The 18,715-nt window shown below is 35.2% G+C and overlaps 1 protein-coding gene across 1 annotated transcript; it reads left to right on the forward strand.

The window, feature by feature from the left end:
* Positions 1-486: 486 nt before the first annotated feature.
* Positions 487-1,569, forward strand: LOC131059882 (short-chain dehydrogenase reductase 2a). The gene is made up of 2 exons (XM_057992938.2): positions 487-560; positions 663-1,569. The coding sequence occupies exons 1-2, from the start codon at positions 541-543 to the stop codon at positions 1,438-1,440; spliced, it is 798 nt and encodes a 265-aa protein (XP_057848921.1). The 5' UTR covers positions 487-540; the 3' UTR covers positions 1,441-1,569.
* Positions 1,570-18,715: the final 17,146 nt, after the last annotated feature.

Genomic DNA, 18,715 nt, shown 5'->3' on the forward strand with positions numbered 1-18,715 from the left:
CTTGATTGCATTCCACAAGTTAGGTGACAGTTGTGTTGTAATGAAATTTCCCAATTGAAAATTTTGTAAATGTTACATCATCCACATGATGGCTATCATACAGATGGATAGGTTAGTGAGTCATTCAATTTTGTTGTCTAAAGTGAATTTGAACAAGTTGTAAATCAAAGCCATTAAATTTGTTGAGGTGGTCATTGAACAAATTTTATCCTCCATTCTCCAAACGTGTTCTGACTGCCTATGTTGTATGATGCGTGATTTTATTAAAACACCTCTTTAATCACTCTATGATGCGTAATTTTATGGTCATTGAACAAATTTTATCCTCCATTCTCCAAACGTGTTCTGACTGCCTATGTTGTATGATGCGTGATTTTATTAAAACACCTCTTTAATCACTCTATGATGCGTAATTTAATGGAACACCTTCTTTCACCGAACATGGGTGTTTTATATAACGCTAAACTCCTAGTCTATTTCACCATTATCTCACGCTAAACTCCTCAACTTTTAAGCTTTCTGTTTGCAATTTTTACAGCCATGGCTTGTGCACAGAAAAGGTAATTTGCTTAGTATTTTCCAATAAAATTTTAGGGCTGTAATCGAAGTTTATAAGTGATTCAATTGTATGATTCACTGATCTAATAGCTGATGAAATGCAGATTGGAAGGCAAGGTGGCAATAATCACAGGCGGAGCGTCAGGCATTGGAGAAGCGAGTGTCCGGCTCTTCACAAAACACGGAGCCAAAGTCATTATCGCCGACATTTCAGACGAAGCAGGGGAAAAACTGGCAGAATCTCTATCTCCATCGGCGACCTTCATCCACTGCGATGTGAGCAAAGAGGAAGACGTAAGTGCTGCCGTAGATTTGGCCATGCAAAAACACGGGCGAGTGGACATCATGTTCAACAATGCCGGGACGGCAGATGCCCAGAAAGGGAGCGTTGCAGAGTACGATGCGAAACAATTCGAGTTTGTTATGAACGTAAATGCAAAGGGAGTTTTGCATGGGATGAAGCATGCAGCGCGTGTGATGATCCCAGCTAAAAAGGGCTGCATAATTTGCACAGCTAGCGTTTCAGCGGTTTTGGGGGGCGGCATGTCTTATGCTTACACTGCGTCTAAACATGCTGTTGTTGGCTTGTCCAAAAGCGGCGCTGCTGAGCTTGGGAAGTTTGGAATCAGGGTGAATTGTGTGTCACCTTCCATCGTTGCCACTCATATGGCAGTCAAGCTTATGGAAGAGAATACTTCTTCAGTGGAGGGGGAGGGCAGGGCCATGGTGGAACAGTGGGCTAATAGTGTTGGGAACTTAAAGGGGGTTACTCTTAAAGAGGAGGATATTGCAGAGGCTGCTCTGTATTTGGCCAGTGATGAAGCAAGGTATGTCAGTGGTCTTAATCTTGTTGTCGATGGTGGATTCACTGTTGTAGGCTAAAGACCACCACTGGGGACTGCGCTTATGATCACCTCACCTGTTTATTTGTTTCAGTGATTGCTTAGTTCATTAACATGTATGATTTAGATTCTAATAATGGGATTCCTTTTGGACCCTTAGGTTCATTCATATTCTAAGGATTCCATAAAAATATATATGGTTCATTGATTATCTAAGATGAATGTGTGTACGTTCATTATTTATGTTATATCATTCAGGTATGCAGATCTATATATATGTAGAAACGCATATAAAATAAAACATCTTAAACTAAACATAAAATAGATAAATGTCTATAATATCCATAACACCAACATAAAATAGAACAATAATGATTTGTGTCATCCTGTTTATGTCCCTCTTGATCATTTAAAAAGTAAAATTAAAGAAAAAAGAGAAATTATGGAATTGGCTAGAACTTAAAGGCTTTTGACTTTTCATCCAAAGTTTGCAATATCTTATAAATCTCCACCAAAAGATGGTAAATTAGGTCACCGGTGCAAGGTTGCAAGGTTGTGATATTTTTTACCATTGGTTTAGAATTCTTGACTTCTTATAGATATTAAAATTTATAATCATGAATAGATAGTCATCAATAAAATATTTGTCAAAAAAATTAATTATAAAATTAGTCTAGACATACAATACTTGGCTCAAAATCTCAATGTCTTGATGACAATTTAATTATAAAAAAATCCAATCTAATAAGATTTCAAAAACTTAAGACTAAACGAATAAATGGTGAAATTTATGAGGAAGAGAGAACATTCAAAGTTACATTGTCTATCATTTGATTTGGAACGCTCAAATATTCTTACATGATAAAAAAATCCTCTAACACATAAATTACAAAATTTATGGAACTTTACTCTCCTACCAAACTTCTAAGTCTAAAACCTAAAGTTGGTTCTCATTCAATTCCTTGTAATTAATTTATAAAAGTGTTTTACTTAAAGAAAAATAATATTTCAAAGTTTTCCTAGACAAATGAATTTCCAACTTTGAGAACCTGAAGTTTGAATGTATTAAGAAACCCCACAAACATTTTTAACTAGATAAAACATTTAATAACTTCAAATTTTATGCATGTTTCAAGTATTAAATGTTAGTGCTTACAACATTTATAGGATCTACCACAATAGTGTGTCTCACTTCTAGGAGATCATAATTTTTTCCTTAAATCACGCATTTGTTTCATAAAATTTAATGATTTAAGCCTTTAGGGGTTCCATCTAAAGGGTTTTGATTGAAGAGGGTTAAATTAGACCCCCGCATGTTAAGCTCCATTGGATATAACCCCTCTAGTCTTAAATCATACCCACAATGGAGTCTCCTTTACACCTATCAAAATGCAAAAAAGGAACCACTTTTGTTGTACCTTTTGGGAGATCAAATGAAGTCACTCAAAAATTATGTTTTGTAAGTATGTAGCCCTTATTATAAGTGTATGTATGCAAACTTGTCTCATGTTCATATGAAATATTTCAAACAAAGAATGCTTAGGGATGTGAGACCTAGTAAAACCCAAATAATGGTATGCAATGGAATCACACAAGATGTCATCTTCCCTATATTAGCATAATGTATTGAACTAACAAGTAATAACATGTGTTAAAGCACATGATAGACAAAGGAAGAGGATAATTGTACTATTTAAGGAAGAGAAATAATGGACATCACACTAGTAGTAATATAAAAGATATTACACCAAGTCACATACCATGTAGAAGTAGTACAATTGATAATGGCTTAAGGCGCTAGACTACTAAAACTAAGTCTATATATTTTAATGAGAAATTAACAAAAGGTGGATGGTAAATTTGAGTGATACAATACCAAATATCACCAAGACTCTTTGCAAAATAATGGGACTTCCAACTACTTCTAAAATGATATAAGAGATATGGTGACTCTCTTAAGCAAAATATTTTGTCTTCCAACTACTTTAGAATTGCTCCTTGGATTTTCTAGTACATCATTATTATTTTAGTACTCCAAAATAACTACTAAATGGAAATATAATTTAGTTACATTTATAAATATTCAATACCATAAGGTGGTTAGTGAAATATTAAACATAAGAAACAAGAAAACCTAATGAATACATCACAACATAAATTTAACATAGAGAAACATGTGTGGGAAAAAAGTTAAACAAGGAAGAGAGGACAAGTATATATATTATCTTAAATTTATTAAGATTAAAATATAATACACTTCCTTTCTCCTTCCTTTTGTCATCAACCTAACAACTCTTATTTTCCTCTAGAAATTTAATATGAAACCTTCACCCCGGGGCTCCAATTTATAGAGATATTGGAGGAGGGAAACCAATAGATAGTTTCCTATAATACGAGGTACATGTCAAAGACCACTTACAAAAACCAAATGATTTATACATGAGATTATTCATCAAAATTGGTACCTAAAATGGCATTTCCCTTTAAAACCAATTGTCACCTTCACATGACTTCTAGCAAACACTCATTTCCAATTTCCCCCACTTTAGGAGTTAATTAATATTAGTTACAATTAATTAATTTCTAATTTTAGTGAGCTCCTTTATCATTTATGAATGTATTTACAAACTACAAATATAAGATTATTACACCAATAATACCTTGGATGCCTAGGAACACCTTGATAAGGATGTTAGACAACAAATGACATAGGATTTACAATACTTAATTGTAAAATTCTCCCGCTTAACTATAATATAGTAAGTTGAAAATTTGCTGACAAATAGTGAAGTAATAAACTCTAATTAATCACCACAAAATCTCCACCAAGATATCACAAGAGACCAAAAAGTGAGGGATGTTACATTATTTGTCATTAATAAAATGTTGGACCTAGCATGACCGAAAAAATGTGTAAGAAAATAACATAGAGTATCATATAAGATCTCTCAAAATCAAATACATAACAACCATAGAAACAACTATCAAGTATACTACATATAATCAAATAAAAAAACAAGGGAACTACTTACAAAAGATGTCCTCATCTTCCCAAGTATGAATTTTCTATCCAAACTTGTGTGATTTTCTTGTTGTGAAGTTGGAACTCTTTGTTCAATCAGAAACTTTAATGATCCATGTAAAGTTACCCCTTGGAATCCACCTAAAGGACTTGCCACTCAATCATAATAGAGGAATAAAATATATTTATTTATCAAATGAACATGGAATACATCTACCCCACTAGAAAGGGGCATATGAAGGGTAGAATTATTCTTCCTAAGCTGACAAGAGAATATCACTCCATTTGGTGGTAAAGTAAACCTATATTCCACTAGACTAACCTTCTCTAAAATATTGAAATGAAATAAAAATTAAGGAACCAATTTAGAATCCTTTCTAAATTTTATTAAACTTTTTCCTATACTCTAAAATACCTTATCTCCCACCATGAATTCCCTAGCTACCCTCTTAAGACATGAATAACTATTTTTATCAATTTGATGCTTTCTTCAACCCCTCCCTAATGATCTAAATCTATGTTTTATACTCATAGAGTATATCAAAATCCCACAACCAAATTTACTAATCACCCCCATCCAATAGTTGTCATCCACTTCTTGCCATATAAATATTTGAATGGAGCCATTATCAATATTACTTGATGAACAATATTATACATAAACTCAAATAAAGGCAAGTACTCTTCAAACTTTTACTAATCCATACAAAACATCTTGAATATATATGTCGTCACCTAGCTAACTTTCTTAGTTTGATCATTTGTCTCTAGATAACAAGAACTAGGTAGAATTTAGGTTTGAAAAAAAAATTACAGTGAGAACTCCTCAATATCTTTGTTGGCCCGTATTTAAATGCCTTCCACAAAGGTAATTGTGTCTAGTCTTACACCTGCATGTGCATCCATTATGCTTCCATTTTTGGCATATATGTTAACAAGGGCACCTCCAAAAATGCTCGTAAAAGCAAATTCAATAATAAATATCGGTCATTCTTCGTATACTATAGTATTCAATGTTTCTACTACTATAGTATTCAATGTTTCTACAGAAGAAGTTGAACCTCCTATTAGTGCCTACAAACCTGAGTGTGTTGTAAATGTAGGCAAATGTATAGCTTTCTCGTGTATAGCTTTCTTGTGCAGGTGTTAGGTAAAAAGTACTGCATATTATAAATGTATAGATTTTCTTTGTGGCTCTAAAATAGATATTTCGTATAGAGTGATAGTCAATTCGTACTGTCATTTTGGAACCAGAATAGACGCGTCCTTTCTTTGTAGGTTTTGAAGAAAAATGAAGATTTAAACAATAAATAAATGTGCAGTAATAAAGAATGGAGATTTATTATTACAGTAGAAAAGATTGTTGTTGAGCAGAACTCCATCATGAGCATAGGTTGGTAAGCTTCATTTTCCTCTCAAACACATCTTGAGCTTCAACTTGCAGGCAAGAATCTAGAATGTTCTAGCTTGTACCACCATCATTTGGCCTCTAAGGGACATAGTCCTCTAAGGGACTCGATTGGGGGTTTCTTCCAAATTTACTTGCATAGGTTAGTTTTTTTTCTCTTTCCTTCATTTTGATTTTTTATATTTCCTACATTAAAGTGTAAGGATTCGTGATGTTGTTCAGGATCGGTTTAGGAATGTGTCTCTTGACATATGTTGCAAGTCAAAAAAAAAAAAATATATTGCAGTGGAAATAAGAATTACTAGAAGAAACATTCCAATTATTTTACTAAATAATTTTCTGGATAGCATGGCCCAAAAAAATTTAATTAGCTTCTATTATTTGGTTTTCCCTTTTGGAATTGCAGAATTTACTCATGTAAACTTCATGATTATTTTTGGCCATGGCATTTGACCATATGTTTGATTTACTTTTTAGTGGAACAAGAAAATATTCATATGCAAGGGAATGCTAAATATCTATCCTGAAATGCAAACTTCTCTCTGAAAAATCAAAGAAACTCACAATGTTCTATAATTTTCTCTGTTACTCTTCTTGATTAATCAAGATATTTTCCTTAAATGAAATTTACAGAATATGGAGCTTGCTTGATTTCTGCAACAGGCTTACTTTTAGTTATAGGCCTTTTGGTAAATTTTAATCAGTTCATTTGGAATTGACCGTGCCAAGTAACTTTTTCTTTGCACTCCTTTCTTAATGTTTTCTGGTTTGTGTCATCTTTTATAGTGCACACCCTATTTTTTATAGTGCAAAAAAAAGCATGCATACGTATGTCCACAATATGCATCAACTAGGAATTGTTCCTAGAGATCATTGCAGGTGAGGACTCTGGCCACAACTGGAAGTAGCCAAAATATGACCTAAAGTCCTTTAAATTATTAAGGAGAATATTTTATGTTTTGGTAAAGGGATATTTAAGGTTTAGGAAATGTAGTCTTTTTAGGGTTGGGAAAAACATCAGTTGAAATTGTCTTAATTCTTCAAGAAGAACAGGTAATGACGTATTTTATGTTTTGGTTTAGGGATATTTAAGGTTTAGGAAATATAACATTTTTATTCAGATTTCTTTGCCATATTTTTCAGGAGATGATTTATCTTGATGATAAGCCACAAGGTGTTGTTGAAAGTGTCGATCTGAAAATCTTATGCTATGTTAATTTTTTTTAATTTGAAAACATCTTCATTTCAAACATCATTCCTTCCTTTCAGAGTTTTATTAGCTTGTGGTAAGATGATATTTTTTCAAATGATTGGTGGTTAGGGGAAATTTATTTGAAAGTAGATCAGTAAATCATGGAAATTTGATATTTGATAATGTGTAAATTACATATTAAATTCGAACAGACTATATATATTATTTTCTTATACCATGGCTTTCATCGTGTTGTATTTTTTACTAGGAAAATTCCCTTTTGCTAAGATGTGTTAAGTGGGGATACAAAAAAAATGCTTCAACTTCTTTACCCTGATGATGAGTCCAATAGAAAGACTACCAAACTTTGACCTCGATAATGTTCTAGTAGGGAATTTCAGAGGCCTCGACTCACGCCCAGAACTCTGCGGTACCGATTTTGTAAAACAATTGCCTCAAGGAGACATGATGTCCACAAATCAGACTACGCCTCGCGGAAATAGATCTAAGCTCTCTATCTCAACTCGCCACAAAAGAATTCGAAATCAACTCAAAATCATTGCAACACAAATTAAACCAACTCAGAATTTAAGAACGCACAACACTTAAAACAATGCAACTTAAGCTACAAGAAATTAAGTCATTCAACACATAATCTACACAACATCATTTCGGGAAAAGAGTCCATTTCATTGTCAAAGTTGTAACTACAACATTACAAGAACCCAGACTCGGATTGCACAAGTCGGGTTGCATTGATAATGCCTAGCATCCAAAAGAGTTCGCATTCCAGTGACCCAAAACCCCTAAAATACAAGCACCAGGCAACTCGGTAATCCTAAGCCCACTCATCACTCATATATTTTTATTCCAACACTCAAAAATTCTATCTAGCACTCAGAATTCATACTTGCTTTACAAAACAAGAGATCCGCACAAACTCACTCTAAAATTATACTTAGCACAAAAAGCCTTCCAACCACACACTCCAAGTAATGTGAGGCGACTTTACACTAAACCAGCCACCACCGCCTAAGAAACACACATTACATCGAATGACTCAGGAAAGCTGAGCGCACACGGATCGACCCAAGTTGGATCGACATCGTGCGGCTTACATCTCGGTGTGGTGCATAGAAATTGACCTAGACAACTGAGTTCCAGTTAATGCACGATCTCCCCGCATTGGCAGGGATGCGCTTTCTTCTTGCCCAACAAAGCGTCCAGTTTCACAAGACGTGGTCGGCTTAGTGAAGACCGCATCACTTTTATCTCGCAAAGAATTTGACTCAGCTTAGCATGTGCATTATAATCCTTCCTTATCCATTTGGTCAAGCGATTGGGACAGCTCATGAATTATGGGTTGTTCAAGATTTGTATTACATTCGGACTCGGATCGGCCAACGTCAAGCTCAATAGTGCATACTCGCGGACAAGGAGGCAAAACCAGATGAACATACCCCCTTATATTCTCCCCCACCTAAATTAGGTGACACCCTCGACGTCGATGCTTCGTCTTCACTCCACCCAAAGACCTCTTCGCACAAGGGTGCAATGCATACCCTTACTTAAGTCTAGTAGAGCTCCCTTGCAAGAAATTTAGGACTTTCTCTTCATGATGCCAAAGCGACTCAACTCGCTCCTAGGTAGCAGTATCCTTAGGCTCACCTCACCACCAAATGAGAAAATCCTTATATGACTTTGATCCATATCCTCACGACCTCATTGTCAGAACCTCTGCAACTTCTCTATCAATTCGGTCTATCACATTCGTGGGTCCTTGACTCGAGATATTTCAAACTGCATCCTCAGGATTGAAATAATGTGGCCTAAGTTGGCTCACATGAAAAACAGGGTGCACTTTTAAATGCAATGGAAGGTTCAACTAATAGGCAACTTTTCCAACTCGCTTTGTAACTTCAAAAGGTCCATCCCATCGTCAGATCAAAGAACTGCTCAATCCTTTGGAGTTTCAAATTGATTCGGATCCATCCGCAACAGAACTTGATCTCCCACTTTGAACTCGACCCCCTTCCTATGAGCATTTGCAAAATATTTCATTCGGTCTGCAGCTCAAGTTAAGTGGTATCGAGCCAAATCCACCTTCTCATTCCACCATTTTACACAATCGGCGGCCTCTAGACTTGGTCCAAGGTAACCGCGTAAAACAGAATGCGGGGTAAGGGGTTGTTGTCTAGTAGCTAACTCAAAAGGTGAGTACTGACTCGAACTAGACTTCTGCAAATTATAGTTGAACTGCGCCACATCCAACAATTTGGGCCAATTAGATTGGTCCCCATATACAAAGTGCCTCAAGAAGTCTTCCATGATACCATTGATGTGCTAAGTCTGACCATCTTTCTGTGGATGGGAGGTTGTCGACATGAGTAGCTTCTTTCCAATGAGTTTAAACAACTCACCCCAGAAATTCGAAGTGAATCTTGGGTCTCGGTTTGAGATAATACTCAAAGGTATGCCCCAAAACTTAACAACAAACTTGAAAAAGAGTGTTGTTGTAGCCTCAGCACTGCAAGGTGACTTACGGGGTATGAAGGTTGCATATTTATAAAAGTGATTGGCCACAACCAGAATACTTGTAAATCCTTTTACATCAGGCAATTGAGTGATAAAGTCCATACTTATTGAATCCCAAGGAGGCACAGGGACCAACAGTGGTTGTAAGAGACCACACGAGAGTTTATTTACAGCTTTATCTTTTTGGCACGTAATACAAGTCCACACAAAAGTCTCCACATCCTCCCTCATGTTGGGCCAGAAAAATCCATGCTCCAACAAAGCCAAAGTCCGTTTTTGACCAGGGTGACCCACCCAAACCAAATCATGACATTTAGAGATGAGCTCCTTGCAAAGCTCCTTCCACCTTGGAACATAAATTTGGTTATCTGTGAAGTAAAATAATCCATCTTGTATATCGAACCGACGTGTGCGACTGGATTGAACTTGGAGCACAATTTGATGCGCCTAAGAGTTATTCTCCAAACCCTCCTTAATTTTTTCACGGACGTACTCTGCAACTGTGATCTAACTCGTACCATTGCCCTGCAGATCTTTTATTGCAGCCAATTGAGCTATCCTACTCAACGCATCAACAAGTACATTATGGCAACAAGGATTATAAATCAACTCAAAGTCGAACTCAGCCAAAAACTCTTGCCAACGTGCCTGCTTCGAAGTCAACTTCTGTTGGGTTTTAAAGCAAGTCGAGCTAACATTGTCAGTCTCAACCACAAAAGGAACTCCCAACAAGTAATGATGCCAAGTCCACAAATAGTGCGTGCCACTACAGCCATTTCTTTCTCATGAGCAGAATAATTTCTCTCTCTGTCATTTAGCTTCCTGGATTCATAAGCAACGGGGTGCCCACCTTGCATAAGTACTCCCCCAATTACATAGTCAGATGCATCGATCTGAACCTCAAAGGGTTCTTCGAATTATGGCAAAATCAACACAGGCTCCGCTGTAAGTTTTTGCTTCAGCAGATCAAAGGAATCCTACTGCTTAGCTCCCCTTTTCCATCCACGATCTTTCTTTAGGAGATTTGTCAAAGGCACACCTATCTTGGAGTAAGAATGAACAAACTTACGATAATAATTTGCCAAACCCATAAATTGGCACACTTCATGAACATTGCGAAGGGGCTCCCATTCTTGAATGGCATGGAGCTTCTCAGGATCCAGTTTCGGGTATCCGTGGCCAACAATATGCCCAAGAAACTGCACTTCAATTCGAGAAAAAGAACACTTTTCTTTTTTTACAAAGAGAGAATTCTTTCTCAGTCGCTCAAAAACTTTGGCCAAATGTAATTTATGTTCTTCCACCGACTTACTGAAGATGAGTATGTCGTTCAGGTAGACAATAATGCACCGATCCAGCAGATCACAAAAAACATCATTCATTAAATTACTGAAAGTAGCAAGGGCATTAGTGAGCCCAAACAGCATAACTAGAAATTCATACGATCCATACCTTGTAGTGATCGCAGTCTTTTCCTCGTCACCAGCGGCAATCCTGATGTGGTAGTAGTCTTGTCATAGATCCAGCTTGGTAAAATAAAGGGCCTCCGCAAGTCAATCAAAACTATCAGTAATCAATGGCAAGGGATACTTGTTCTTCATCATGAGATTGTTCAAAGCTCTATAGTCCACACACAGTCGAAGGGTGTCATTTTTATTTCTTTGAAACAGCACAAGAGTTGCATAAGGCGACCTAGAGGGATGCAAATAACCTACCTCACTCAAATCTTGGAGCTTCCTTTTTATCTCTTGCAACTCAGGGCCAGAGAGTCAATAGGGAGCCTTGGCAGGAGGCCGAGCTCACTCCTCCAACTCAATCTTATGATCAACATGTCTCTGCGGCGGGAGTTCTTTAGGCAACTTCTCAGGCAATACATTTGCATAGGAGTCGATGACATCTTGGAAGGCTTTTGGGTTGGAGGACTCAGGTTTACCCTCTTCGTCCCATTATCCCAGACGTGTTGCAACATAAAGTTCATCACAATCTTTCCTTGCAACTCTCTGCAGACTCATGGCACTTGCTACGCAGTTTGAATAACCCAACTTCATAGTCGGGATCATGCTAGGCTTCTTAGGATCCATGAAGATAACACAACCCAGATGCTGATCTAGGACAACACAATTCTATCTGATGAATTCTTGACCAATAATCAAATCGATATTCGTCATGTCGATAGCCACCAGTATCACTGTGTCGAGCCATGCTCCCACCTGCATTGGTGCATCTTGGATATCTCCAACACATTTCTATGTTGAGGAATTAACCGCCTTAAAAGAACGATTCCCATCGGTCATTTTCAAACCAAGTCCCTTGGCTTTCTTGGTAGAGATGTAAATGTGCGTCGCTCCAGTATCCACCATCGCCAATATTTTCGTCGAGCCAAAGAAAGTTTCAACGAAACAAAGCTCATGACGAGCTATTGAATCATGAAATGCACTATCCGGAGGGGCCTCCCAAATTGTATTGAGGAGCTGCAAAACTCCCATTTCCAGCGTGGTGTGATCCCGAGCAAACACAACATTGATACATTGTCTTTTTGGACATTCACGCACCCAATGATCAGGTCGGCCACAAATGAAGTAGTTACGCTCATTTTCCTTCATCTTTTCTGGGACTATAGCGCGATCCGCCTTCATAATCGCACCTTTTTTCTTCTTGTCATTCCCACGCTTCCTTTGATACGAGGCAACAGTATTGCTCTCTTGATTCCGAGGTCGGAATGCCTTCCTCTTATCAAAATTTTCATTCTTGTTTCTGTCATAAACGAATTCACCATAAAAAATAAATGGTGGAGATACTCACTTAGCCCTTCACTGGATCGCCCTTATAATAAAGAAGTCGATCTGCAGCAGCGATAGCTTGAGCAAGGGTCTTTATATTTTGGCGCCTCAACTCCATCTAAGCCCTTGGTTACAGGTTAAGCATGAACAGGTATGGTTTTTCGAAGTTGGTTAGCTTAGGCACTTCCAAATCAAGATTTTGGAAAGCATGCACATAATCATACACTTTTCCTATGTACTTCAACTCATCGAAGTGAGAACGGATCACCCATTCAGAGTTACTAGGTCGGAATTGATCTCAAAGCGCATTTTTGAGCTCTTCCTAGTTTGTGATGGTTGCAACATCCTTTCCAGTGGCTAAGTCGGCAGACTGAGCTTGCTACCATAGTTTGGCACTGCCAATGAAATACCCCACTGAATTCTTGATTTGGGCCTCGTTGGACAATCCAGTGACATTGGATAAGAGTTCTTCCATGTCCCAAAAAAACGTATCCAATTCTTTATCATCCTGCTTCATATCATGAGGCTCCACAGAATTCGGCATTTTAAGCACCGCTTATGATCCACCTTGTGTTAGGAGCGAATGATGCAAATCTTGGTTGTCCTTCAAGAATTTGCACTCAACACGCAGATTGTCGATAGCTTCCATCAACTTGACATTGGTTTCTTGTCTGTGCAGGCCGATTCCAAGTTCGTCACGCGTTCATCCAACTCGCATGCCTCAGAAGCTTGCATCTATTTTTCAAGATCTTGGAGCCATTCACGAGTTTCTGGGCGATGCTTCTTGTCACCATGCCTAGAACGCACTCCATTGGTCCGCCTTGGTTTCTCTTCAACCTAATCACCTTAGCTTCCTTCTTGGGACATTGCAAAGTTGGTGAGCAAAACAACTCTATTTTGGAGCTCTGATACCAACTTTTAGAGGCCTGGACTCACGCCCAAAACTATGCGGCGCTGATTTTGCAAAACAATCGCCTCAAGGAGACACGATGTCCACAAATCAGACTACGCCTCGCGAAAACAGATCTAAGCGCTCTATCTCAACTCACCACAACGGAATTTGAACTCAACTCAGAATCATTGCAACATGAATTAAACCAACTCAGAATTTAAGAACGCGCAGCACTTAAAACAATGCAAATTAATCGATAGGAAATTAAGTCATTCAACACATATTCCGCACAGCATCATTTCGGGGAAAGATTCCATTTCTTTGTCAAAAATGTAACCACAGCATTACAAGAACCCAGACTCAGATTGCATAGGTCGGGTTACACTGATAATGTCTGGCATCCAAAATAGTTTGCATTCCAGGACCCAGAACCCCTAAAATACAAGCACCAGGCGACGTAATCCTAAGCCCACTAATTGCTCATATCTTTTTATTCCAGCACTCGGAAATCCTATCTTGCACTCAGAATTCATACTTGCATTACAAAACAAGAGATCCGCGCAAACTCACTTCGGAATTATACTTAGCACAAAAAACCTTCCAACCACGCTCCAAGTAATGTGAGGCGACTTTATACTAAACCAGCCACAACCGCCTAAGAAAAAAACATTGCATCGGACGACTCAGGAAAGTTGAGTGCACACGGATCGACCCAAGTCAGATCGACATCGTCTGGCTTACATCTCGGCGTGGCACGTAGAAATCGGCCTCCAACTGAGTTCCAGCTGGTGCGCGATCTCCCCGCGTCAACCGGGATGCACTTTATTCTTGCCCAACAAAGCATCGGGTTTCACGGGATGTGGTCGGGTCAGAGAAGACCGCATCGCTTTTATCTCGCAAAGAATTTGATTCAGCTCAGCATCCGCATTGTAATCCCGCCTTATCCATTTGGTCGAGTGAATGGGACAGCTCATGAATTCTAGGTCGTTGTGAATCCAGCAATCCGTCATTGGCGAGATTCGCATTACATTCAGACTCGGATTGAGCGACGTCAAGCTCAATAGTGCATACTCGCGGATGAGGAAGCAAAACCATATGAACATACCCCCTTATAGGAAGACTCTAATTGTTTTACAAGGATGATGGTTCAAATTTTTGTTGCAATTTCTACCCCATTTTTTCTCATTGGTATGCAGGATCTTGAGGCAGTTTTTTTTTTTAATCCATTCACAAGTGGTTAATTGTTTTATTGTATCCTATTTCCTTCTAGGAAAATTTGTTTTGGTAGGGTTTCGTAAATTTTTGTTGCAAATTATGTTTCATTTTTTCTCATTACAGAATTTTGAAGTGAGTTTTTTTTTTTTTAATATATTTGCAAGCGGAGTTTTTGTTTTGTTGTGTTTTGTTTTATTCTAAAATAATTATGTTGTTTTCTATTAAACGAAGGCATGGTCTTATGATTTTATTTAAATTTAATTTCTCATCCCCACTTAATAATTATGTTGAAAAGCTTTAGAAACTTTCAAGAAAATCCAATTGACAGATGTGAAGCCAAATTCAACAACCCTTGCCAGTATCCTTGGTACGCGTGATAAAATGGAAGCTTTGGAATAGGGCACAGACATCCATTAGAGCATAATAAAGGTGGCTTTTTCTCAAATATTATGGTTGGAAATGCTCTGGAAGATACATATGCAAAATGTGTAATCACAAACAAGGCGTGTGAATTGTTTAATAAAATGTCTCAAAGAGATGTTGTATCATGGAATGCAACACTCACAAGATTTGTAGATAGTGGACATGTTGAAGAGGCTTTAGAAAATCTCAAACAAATGCAATTGGCAGGCATAAAGTCACCTTTTTTTTTATAGTGTTCTCCCTACCTGTGCCAAAATGGGAGCTTTGGAATAGGGTATGGACATATAGTTCACTTTACCCTAATTTATTACGTCTTACTAAGAAGGGTTAGATCTCACAATACCTCTCATAATGTTATCAGTGAAAATTTTAGTGGCTAATATTCGCCAATTGGCTATTTTTTGAAATTTGGGAATCAAGATTTGGCTAATAAGTTCAGCTTACGAGGTGACTCGATTCGCCACATTTTTACAAATTTTAATTTCAATGTTATTTAAATCGCCAAAGAATTTAGTTTTTTAGTTTTTTTTAACTCAAAGATTTGCCACAATATTTGATACATGATTGGATCATATTCGCCAACATTTTATAATTTATTGTAGAAATCTAAATTAATTTGCCAATAATATATCATAACTATTAGTTACTTTAGGGTTATATTAACAATCTTTAGTTACCACCATTGATTTAAAATATAATCTAATGAGCTTCATTGTATACTATGAGGTAAATTGTACATACAAGTTGTAATGGCCTCAAAGAAAATCAATTATCTAAAAGCATTTTTTGGCCCCATAAGTACATTACAAATTGTTGCTACATTTTATCTCACAAAATACAAACAAGGTTATTAGATTATTTTAATTTAACGATAGAAATTAAATAAAGTAGATTCTACCCCTTAAACTCATTAATGATTTCCACCTTTAGGGCTTTACTTTTCTATACAAAAACTATTTTTTTAAATGAAAGGATTTGCAATAGTAATTAATGCATACTCTTACTATTTTCCAATACTCTTATTATTTTCCTAGATTCACCAATATTTTCTACCAAAAAAATTGATATATAAAAATTTGCCAATAAAATTAATATTTTTCTTTTAAAAGAGGAAAGATTTGCCAATTAAAATATTTATTATTTAAAAAAAAAATTAAATATTTGCCAAGATTTTATACATTTTTTTGATAGGGGGTTTCTTAAAGTTATCACTGAATGTTACCCTTGCAAATGGTGGCATGATGAGCATATAATTTATCATCTTCATAAAATAGTTATAAATTTAAAAATTACAAAATAAATTTGAAAGAAGTTCCAAGGTCTATCATCTTATAGCTTTGCTTGATTGATTCGAAGAGAGGAATGGCCGTTAAATATGATCATGTAGAAAAAAATTCTTCTATTTATAAAAATTCATTATTAAACTCACCTATGGGCTTTGCAAATTATTTCTTCCATATGTTATATACATAAGGTGACCTATACCAAAATTGATCATTCTACAATTTCACTTTTCACTTTTATTTTTATTAAAATTTGTATTTCACTTTGTTCAATATAAAAAAATTAACTATTCTATCATTTTAAAAAGTTAATTATAATCATATCTATGCTAACTGATTTTGTATTAGAAAATTGATTTATTTATATTAAATATTATTTAAGATTACAATGAGTAAACTCTTGATGTCTAATTATTTTGTATTTATACCTATATAATCTATACTTAGATTCAATGTGTTTTTAAGTTATGAATATTTTTAACTTGTCATTTTATATAATCATGTAAAAAAAGTATAGTTTTATGTTTATTTGTTATTTTCATACAAATATTTATATCTTCTTTTTCATTTATTTGAATGCATCTCTATGTTTCTATTTATTTATTTATTTATGTTACAATAGTTATAATGAAAAATTTAATTATATAGATAAATATTTATTCTATTAAAAATCTCCACCCAAATTTTAATTTCAATGCTTACAACTTCAAAAAAGATTTTTTTTACAAATTTCTTTGATTTCTTAACTTTCAAATTAAAATTAGATGACTTAAACTATTTCAATTAAAAATTAAATAATTAAAAAAAAATGTATTTATGTTAAGATTGGTATATCCATTGCAATGTTCCTCAAAGTCCTCAAAGGAAGCAAGTAAATACAATAAACCCACTATATTGAATGAGAAGGTATTAAGAACATAAACTCTCAATTTTTAGAATTCGCATATATGAAAAAATATCAATCATATAAAGATATTACTTCAAAGTCCTCAAAGGAAGCAAGTCAAAGTCCTCAAAGGAAGCAAGTAAATACAATAAATCCGCTATATTGAATGAGAAGGTATTAAGAACATAAACTCTCAATTTTTAGAATTCGCATATATGAAAAAATATCAATCATATAAAGATATTACTTCAAACATTTGAGCCTTTAAATCATTATATTAATTTTATAGATTTATTTACATATAATAAAATATAAATAATTTTTAATATTAGTTTTTTAACAAATAAAATTTATTAATAATGTTTATTTTAATTCATTTTCTTTTAATTTTTTAAATTTGACAAATAAGAGTTATTTGTAAGCTCATTTTGAGTAGAACAATAATGAAATTATATATTTTCAATTTGAATATGTTTTTAAAATAAAGTAGTAATGAATTTCTACATGTTTTAATTATTCATATATAATTGAAGTTATTTTCATATTTAAAAAATATTTAAGTTTTTAAGTATTAAAAGTGTCACACGTCTTTCATTATTTAAATAATGACATTATAGTGTAAAATATAAACCTATATAGAATATATATCTTAAATATTCAAAGTACCACACATCTTTCTTTATCTAAATAATGGCTTTTTATTGTAAAATTTGGGGTTATGATTAGGCTTCAAGGTCAAATAGACTTTAAGTATATTTATAGATAGAGTTAAATTAGAGTACATGTTCACTTATGGTTAGGGTTAGCCTTTCATTAGTATTAGGGTTAGTGTTTAATTATGATGTGTGTTAGCATTTAATTAGGGTTAAGCTTATGATTACAATAGTGTTAGGGTTTAATTATTATAAGGGTGAAACTAGGGTTAGTATTAGGGTTGGCGCTTGATTAGAGTTGGATTAGGGTTCAATTAGAGTTACAATTCAATTAAGTTTAAGGTTAGGAACAGTGTTAGTTGGAGCTACAATTCAATTAGGTCTAAGGGTAGAGTTTAATTAGGGTTAAAGTTCATATAAAGTTAGGGTTAGTGTTTAATTAGCGTTAGGGTTTAATTAGGGTTGAGATTAGAGTTTAATTATGATAAGTGTTAGAATTTAGTTAGAGTCAAGGTTATGGTTAATGATCATATTCTTTAATATAGGATAAAACAAATATATTCCTTGCAACCAATATCTTAAGTTAATCACCTAGTAGTAAAAACATTTTGTATTGCAAAAATATTTTGTATCTTACCTCATGACTTTTGTTTTAAGAACACAAATTCTCCACCACTAGACCAACTCAACTCTACATTAAATTCTTTCTTTATAACATCAATCAAAATACCTAAAAATAAAACACGTGACTATCTAACTTCCCACATTTAACATTTTTACTGCCAACTGCTATTGACTTGTTCCAGATTGAAAGTCTTTTCCTTTTATTTAGAATTTTCCAGACTAATTCCGTAGATAATTTTGCCCATGAAAGTCCAACCACGTGATGCTTATTTTTTTGACTAAATGGATGACGATAGGAGCATCTATGGAAACAAACAAATATTTGACTAGATTATTCTCCATTCGCCCAACGTGCAGAGACTTTTTCAACGAACAATTCTGTTATAAGCCCGCCTCTGCTTG

This window comes from Cryptomeria japonica, chromosome 10, assembly GCF_030272615.1.
Source record: "Cryptomeria japonica chromosome 10, Sugi_1.0, whole genome shotgun sequence".
In the NCBI taxonomy this organism is placed as follows: domain Eukaryota; kingdom Viridiplantae; phylum Streptophyta; class Pinopsida; order Cupressales; family Cupressaceae; genus Cryptomeria; species Cryptomeria japonica.

Coding starts and splice junctions, on each gene's coding strand:
- LOC131059882 (XM_057992938.2), top strand. CDS start 541: ATGGCTTGTGCACAGAAAAG. Junction 561..662: donor ATGGCTTGTGCACAGAAAAG/GTAATTTGCTTA, acceptor GATGAAATGCAG/ATTGGAAGGCAAGGTGGCAA.